The sequence below is a fragment of the Esox lucius genome, chromosome 19 (genome assembly GCF_011004845.1).
Source record: "Esox lucius isolate fEsoLuc1 chromosome 19, fEsoLuc1.pri, whole genome shotgun sequence".
NCBI classification, from domain to species: domain Eukaryota; kingdom Metazoa; phylum Chordata; class Actinopteri; order Esociformes; family Esocidae; genus Esox; species Esox lucius.
The window spans coordinates 38987501-38995618 of record NC_047587.1 but is presented as its reverse complement, the minus strand read 5'-3'; the positions used below and the strand labels follow the sequence as shown (position 1 = coordinate 38995618).

General features: G+C 42.2%; 1 protein-coding gene across 2 annotated transcripts in view; it reads right to left on the bottom strand.

The window, feature by feature from the left end:
• Positions 1–146: 146 nt before the first annotated feature.
• The window catches only part of sv2 (synaptic vesicle glycoprotein 2), a 21977-nt gene continuing 14005 nt past the window's right edge, over positions 147–8118 (bottom strand). Inside the window, exons 10-13 of one of the 2 annotated variants that reach the window (XM_013139063.3) lie at positions 6793–6920; positions 6521–6616; positions 3073–3232; positions 147–1026 (exon numbers count right to left, since the gene is read on the bottom strand). In XM_013139063.3, coding sequence (XP_012994517.1) covers positions 843–1026; positions 3073–3232; positions 6521–6616; positions 6793–6920 — 568 coding nt within the window. In that variant the 3' untranslated portion in view covers positions 147–842. Of the gene's footprint in view, positions 1027–3072; positions 3233–6520; positions 6617–6792; positions 6921–8118 lie in introns of those variants that run through there. The other variant, XM_020040630.2, reaches the window with a different exon arrangement.

Genomic DNA, 8118 nt, shown 5'->3' with positions numbered 1-8118 from the left:
TATCACAGACTAGCTCAAACCAGAGGTTCTCTATTTAAATCGCACTAGTCTTGGGTCCTGTATAAAAACCTACTACCAGTGGTAAATCTGTATCAATCTGCTTTGTTCCTTAGCGCATCTCACCATCAAATAAGGGTGTTTTGGGATTGACATTCCATTCCTCATTTCTTCCAATTTATTTCAATTAGGCACACAGTAATCTAAAAATGCATCCAAAACATTGTCACAACTTCATCTAGTCCTTCAGTGCTATGAATAATACAAAATGTTTAACTGTTTTAATACACATGTATATTTGTCCATATACTTTCATTCCCCTAACGAAGAGGAATGTTGTACAAAGAGTGCTTTTATTTCTAAGCCTTTCAGCCGATGCACGTGAAAATACCTTCAAATTAAAGTAGCACTTTCTCATAGTGATTTTATCAATTCAAAGCTGGAGTACAGAGGCCAAACAACCGGGTGTCACTGTCCTGAATAGCTGTGCACCCTTCTGACGTGTGCTAGTGCCTTCTGGGTAAAACAGTTGGAAGACGTGTCACAGTATGCTAACTGTCACTTGACTTAACGAGGCCTGCTTTGAGTGGTAAATAAGGCAATTAATTGCTGGTTTATAATCAACATCTGATTACCTTGATCAATACGTTACTAATGACAGAGAAACCATTGGGGTACATGGTTTCCCAAATTGTACACATTTTCTGTTTATGGCACTCAATCTGTCTAAACATTTGGTCCATAGTTTTCTTTGGTCATGATAGAAAAATCTCTGAGGGGAAAAAATGTCCCTTGTCCTTCAGGGGAGGACACTTAATCTTCTTGACTCCATTTCCCAGATGGCCTCAGGTAAGCTCTGCCTGTTTGGTGTGGGGAAGACGCAGGGCAGTGATCCCCCCTGTCAGCAGCAGTGCAGACACCAGCAAAACTGGAATCACACAGTTTGTGTCCACTAACTGGCCAAAGACTACATTACCCATGATGGCTGCCACTCTGCCCACTCCAGTGAAGAAGCCCAGGGCAGAGGACCTGAAAGAAATCAATATCAACATAGTATGAGAGACAAAAACAGCCTGACATCTACTGTATCTTGGCCACATACATAAACAGGTAGAACTTAAAGCCAGATTTTGCACAGGCTGCATCATTGAGGGCTTTCATCACTTTGAAGTAGTCAACATGGTTTGGACTTCCTATGGGTATAGAATCACCATCCAGTTAGAATCAGACAATGAAATGTATTACATTTAACATTTAAGTCATTCAGCAGACGCTCTTATTGGAAGCAACTTAGTTGAGTGCATAAAATTAGAATATCATCAAAAAGTGAAACTTGTATAATGTATACATTCATTCCACACAGACTGATATATTTCAAGTGTTTATTTCTTTTCAGTTTGATGATTATAACTGACAACTAATGAAAACCCCAAATTCAGTATCTCAGAAAATATGAATATTGTTTAAAGGTTCAATATTGAAGACACCTGGTGCCACACACTAATCAGCTAATTAACTCAAAACACCTGCAAAGGCCTTTAAATGGTCTCTCAGTCTAGTTCTCTAGGCAACACAATAATAGGGAAGACTGCTGACTTGACTGCTGCCCAAAAGACGACCATTGACACCTTGCACAAGGAGGGCAAGACACAAAAGGTCATAGCTAAATAGGCTGGCTGTTCACAGAGCTCTGTGTCCAAGCACATTAATAGAGAGGCGAAGGGTAGGAAAATATGTGGTAGAAAAAAGTGTACAAGCAATAGGGATAACCGCACCCTGGAGAGGATTGTGAAACAAAACCCATTCAAAAATGTGGGGGAGATTCACAAAGAGTGGACTGCAGCTCTGGAGTCAGTGCTTCAAGAACCATCACGCAAAGACATGCAAGACATGGGTTTCAGCTGTCGCATTCCTTGTGTCAAGCCACTCTTAAATAAGACAGAAGCGTCTCGCCTGGGCTAAAGACTAAAAGGACTGGACTGCTGCTGAGAGGTCCAAAGTTATGTTCTCTGATGAAAGTACATTTAGCATTTCCTTTGGAAATCAAGGTCCCAGAGTCTGGAGGAAGAGAGGAGAGGCACATAATCCACTTTGCTTGAAGTCCAGTGTAAAGTTTCCACAGTCAGTAATGGTTTGAGGTGCCATGTCATCTACTGGTGTTGGTCCACTGTGTTTTCTGAGGTCCAAGGTCAATGCAGCCATCTACAAGGAAGTTTTAGAGCACTTCATGCTTCCTGCTGCTGACCAACTTTATGGAGATGCAGATTTCATTTTCCAACAGGACTTGGCACCTGCACACAGTGCCAAAGCTACCAGTACCTGGTTTAAGGACCATGGTATCCCTGTTCTTAATTGGCCAGCAAACTCGCCTGACCTTAACCCTATAGAAAATCTATGGGGTATTGTGAAGAGGAAGATGCGATATGCCAGACCCAACAATGCAGAAGAGCTGAAGGCCACTATCCGAGCAACCTGGGCTCTCATAACACCTGAGCAGTGCCACAGACTGATCGCCTCCATGCCACGCCGCATTGGTGCAGTAATTCAGGCAAATGTAGCCCCAACTAAGTATTGAGTGCTGTACATGCTCATACTTTTCATGTTCTTACTTTTCAGTTGGTCAGCATTTCTAAAAATCTAAAAAAGTAATATTCAAATTTTTGGAGATACTGAATTTGGGATTTTCATTAGTTGTCAGTTATAATCATCACAATTAAAAGAAAAAACACTTTAAATATATCAGTCTGTGTGGAATGAATGTATACATTATAAAAATGTCACTTTTTGAATGGAATTACTGAAATAAATCAACTTTTTGATGATATTCTAATTATATGACCAGCACCTGTATATTAGCTTGTCTCCAACAGTGACTTTTAAAAAAAGAAAACACTGGCAATATGCACCCTTCTGTTTTGTTAACTAGAAAATGAACTCAAGGGCTGTTTGTTTTTTCACAGACAATAATGACACATTCAGCTTTGTGATCTTTGTACATCTTAAATCGTCACATCGCCTGTCACAGGAATTGACAAGGAAACAGTAAACAGATCCAGGATCAGGCTGTCATGTTACCTCAGAGGGGTGGGGTACAACTCAGTTCCCAACACGTCCAAGGCGTTCCAGGCCACCACGGAAACTCCACCGAACACACAGGAGATAAGCACACTCTGTGCTTTGGTCTTCACCACGTAGATGAGGAACACACTAACAGAGGACATAAGCAGGCTACAGCCTGGGACAGACATCACTAGACTGAGACAAACTGGCCGCAGGGACAGCTTTATTAGTTAAGAGCTTTGTTCTGGATGTATACCACAAAGTGTGTGGTTAAGCTATGAGTGGCTTGGGAAGTGTGGATACGGCATAATTACAGCGCATTAAAACAAATTGTATATGTTGTACTTTTAATAACTGGGGGAGAAAAAAGGGGGAGGGGAAGTGTTATACTTTTCTGTTTGTTTTGTTGGCTTTTCTTTAATGTTTTTTTTCCTCTTGCTTCTGTTAGCTTTTCAATTGCTAACAAATTTGAGCAATATACAAAATTAATCATAGACTGTGTCCAATATACAGCTCTGGAAAAAATTAAGAGACCACGGCAAAATAAACAGTTTCTCTGGTTTTACTATTCATAGGTATGTGTTTGAATAAAATTTTAATTCTATGAACAACATTACTCCCAAATTCCAAAAGCAATAGAAATACTGTCATTTAGAGTATTTATTTGTAGAAAATAATTGGTCAAAATAACCCAATATATTTGCATTGTTTTCATACTTCAAATAATGCTAAGAAAACAATTTCATATTCATTTTTCAACAACAAAATACTAATGTTTTAAAGGAACCGTATGCAGGATTGTGGCCAAAACTGGTACTGCAATCACTTTAAAAATACTGTAGAGCGGTGTATCCCCTCCCCCTCCCCCCTGACTCGAGGTTGCCAGACAAGCTGCAGGATTGGCCAGAAACGTAGGCTGCTTCTACGAGCTTCCAAGGGACGACGAGTCATACACAGTACGTTTTTTTCCTGTTAATTATGTTTATGCTTAATTAACAAAAGAGAAAGAGATATTTTGCGAAGTAATTATGTATTGCAAAAATTTACTAATTGTCATTAGTCAAATATAATCGTAAAGATGTATGCTCGTATGTGACAGCACATTGTTAGAACAGTAGCTGTTAGTCTAACTTGTAACGTTAGGTATCTGTCATTAACGTAAGTACAAGCACAAGCCTATGTAACTATGTGTAACCGATATCAAAAATACAGCTATTCATTTAGCTGACGCTATAAGTGAAAGCGGCCAGCTGTATTTTTTTACTTACCCTGCAGCACACGTCCATAATGCTAAAATATGTGATGTGAAATATTACATGACATTCTACTATTTTTGGCTGTAGAACTTGCATGAAAAACAAGTAGGCTACAAAATGTTCCAAGTGGACCAACTTTTTTTAATGTCATAGGCTACACTGTGCTTTTCATTAGTGTTATGGACATTAGAAAAAGTTATTTTACCTTGGAATTGCACCTAGTGCTTCCAAACCAACACTAACATAGTGCAAAGCCCAAAAGGAAGAGAATGTTTATTTTGAGTTAGGCTTCTGTCTCAATTACATTTCAAATTGCCATAATGGGTGTGCTAATGTTGTTTTCCTAAGCGCCTCAGCATAAGGACAGAGAAACGGGCTAAGAGCTAACGTAACGTTACTTTGCACGAACATGCATAACTTTGTTCGACTGTCATGAATATATGAAATGTCCATTGACATCAAGTACAAGTTAGTCAAACACAGATTAATTTTACCTGTCCAGGAGAAAATTAGCAACGTTGGCGTCTGTCTTCAAATTCTTCTCTGTTTTCAGCCGTCTTCCATCTTTCAAAGGCATCTCCTATACAAATTCTTGTTTTATTTTGGACTTTGTCACGACGTATTTTGGAATTATAACGAGGTCTTTTAGATTTTGTAACGTTAGACGTTATTTATCCGACTAGAGTTAGAGTAGGTTAGAGCAGAGCTGGCAACCCGGATCCCGAAACACTACTGACTTTGTGATAGGTAGATAGGTGGAGGGTGGCGCATCAGGCCAAAACACAACATGACAACATTAACATCAGTTGAGGGCTGCAACTCTTACTTTTAAATGACAATATCCTGGCCAGACTACTGTTGTCAGTGATATAAGTATTTGAAATGAACATGATTCTTAATGTCTAGTGACACATCAAGGCCATTTTATGATTAATTTAAATTGATTTCTTACATACGGTTCCTTTAACTAAGTATGAGTTCAGAAATCAATATTTGGTGGAATACCTCTTTTTTTTAATTTTTTTATCACAGCTTTCATGTGTCTTTGCATGCTCTCCACCAGTCTGTTACATTGCTGTTGGGTGACTTTATGCCACTCTTGGCACACAAATTCAAGTAGCTCTGCTTTGTTTGATGGCTTGTGACCATCCATCTTCCTCTTGATCAAATTCCAGAGGTTTTCAATGGGGTTCAGGTCTGGAGATTGGGCTGGCCATGACAAGGTCTTGATCTGGTGGTCCTCCATCCACACCTTGATTGACCTGGCTGTGTGGCATGGAGCATTGTCCTGCTGGAAAAACCAAACCTCAGAGTTGGGAAACATTGTCAGAGCAAAAGGAAGCAGGTTTTCTTCCAGCATAACCTTGTTCATGCATCCTTCACAAAGACAAATATGCCCAATTCTATCCTTGCTGAAGCATCCCCAAATCATCACCAATCCTCCACCAAATTCCACAGTGTGTGCGAGACACTGTGGCTTGTAGGCCTCTCCAGGTCTCCGTCTAACCATTAGAAGACCAGGTGTTGGGAAAATCCATTACTCTACGGTCCTCTACTTATGGACTTTTGCAAACTTCAGCCTGGCTCTTCTCTGCTTCTCATTGACTAAGGTTTTTTTCTAGCTTTGCACAACTTCAGCTCTGCCCCTAGGAGCCTGTTTCGAACGGTCCTCACCGTGCACTTCACCCCAGCTTCTTTTTGTAGGTCGCTTGATGTAATCTTATGGTTGTCGAGTGACTTTCGAATGAGTTGGCGGTCATCTCGGTCAGTGGACAGTCATTTTCGCCCTCTGCCAGTCTGTAGTTTTGTTGTCCCCAATGTTTGTTGCTTGACCTTGTTCTTATGCCGTCTTTGAAATGTTCAGGTTGGAAGCAACCTGATGCTCACTGTATCCCTCGGCCAGTAAAGCCAGAATTTAACGCTTCCTTTCCTCACTCAAAGCTATTTTTTTCCAACTCTTTTGTCATGCTGAATAGTTATTTTTTATCAGTATCTCGTTAAGTATAATGAGGTGAGCCTGTGTTGGAATTTAACAGACACTGGAATGGCTGCCATACATGTAGAGATGCTGATTTAAGAAAAATCCGGAGTGGTCTCTTAATTTTTTCCAGAGCTGTATGTTTTTAAAGAAACACAATGACCTCAATCCTTCATAGCCTACTGAATTAATGTGATTTTTTTCCCAGCTCAAATAAATGTCAACTCACAAAGCAGGACCTTTCCACCGATGACATCCATCAGTAGAATGGTGAAGATGTTCCCTGGTAGGCTTGAAGCTGCTGTAAGAAAACCCTCCATGTACACTGCCAAAAAAGCGGCCCCACACATTAAGTCATTAAAGAATAAGTAATAATTGCTTAAGAGAAACTAGTACAGATTTATATAAAAAAAACTATGTAGCTCCTTAACATAACTATTTCCCTGTGTCTGGCAGGAGGGAATGTTCTGTTGAAAACATTGCCTATGTGGTTAGTATCACCTGCTGTTTTCACTGGGTAGCAGCTTTGGTTGTCCAGGCTTTGTAAGCGAGATGCATTGGCACAGGGTGAGCCTCCATCCTCTGCTCTCTTAAGAAGCTCTGGGAACCACATCCACAACCCGTAGTATCTACACAGACAGACAGACAGGGTTTTCAATGGTAAATTGAGAAAGTGCAGTTTTGAAGGAACAGATGTTTTTAGGCATATAGATACAAAGTTGAGCACTAATATTAATCTCTCATCTCATCTTCATCCGCTTATCTGGTATCGGGTCGCGGGGGCAGCAGCTCCAACAGGGGACCCCAAACTTCCCTTTCCCGAGCCACATTTGCCAGCTGTGACTGGGGGATCCCGAGGCATCCCAGGCCAGTGTCGAAATATAATCTCTCCACCTAGTCCTGGGCCTACCCCGAGGTCTCCTCCCAGCTGGACGTGCCTGAAATACCTCCCTAGGGAGACGTCCTAGGGGCATCCTTACCAGATGCCCGAACCACCTCAACTGGCTCCTGTCGACGCAAAGGAGCAGCGGCTCTACTCCGAGTTCCTCATGGATGGCTGAGCTTCTCACCCTATCCCTAAGGGAGAAACCAGCCACCCTTCTGAGAAAACCCATTTCAGCCGCTTGTACTCGCGATCTTGTTCTTTCGGTCATGACCCAGCCTTCATGACTATAGGTGAGGGTAGGAAAGAAAATTGACCAGTATATCGAGAGCTTTGCCTTCCGGCTCAGCTCTCTTTTCGTCACAACGGTGCGGTAAAGCGAATACAATACCGCTCCCACTGCTCCGATTCTCCGGCCAATCTCCCGCTCCATTGTCCCCTCACTCGCGAACAAGACCCCGACATACTTGAACTCCTCTACTTGGGGTAACGCCTCATTCCCTACCCGGAGGAGGCACACCATCGGTTTCCTGCTGAGAACCATGGCCTCAGATTTAGAGGTGCTAATCCTCATCCCAACCCCATTGCACTCGGCTGCGAACCGGTCCAGTGAGTGCTGAAGGTCACAGACCGATGATGCCATCAGGACCACATCATCCGCAAAAAGCAGCGATGAGATCCCCAGCCCACCGAACTGCAACCCCTCCCCACCCCAACTACGCCTCGATATCCTGTCCATAAAAGTTACAAACAGGATTGGTGACAAAGCACAGCCCTGGCGGAGGTCAACCCCCACCTGGAACGAGTCCGACTTACTACAGAGAACCCGAACACAGCTCTCACTTTGGACGTACGGGGATTGGATAGCCCTCAGAAGGGACCTCCTCACCCCATACTCCCGCAGCACCTCCTACAATATCTCCCGGGGGACCCGGTCATACGCC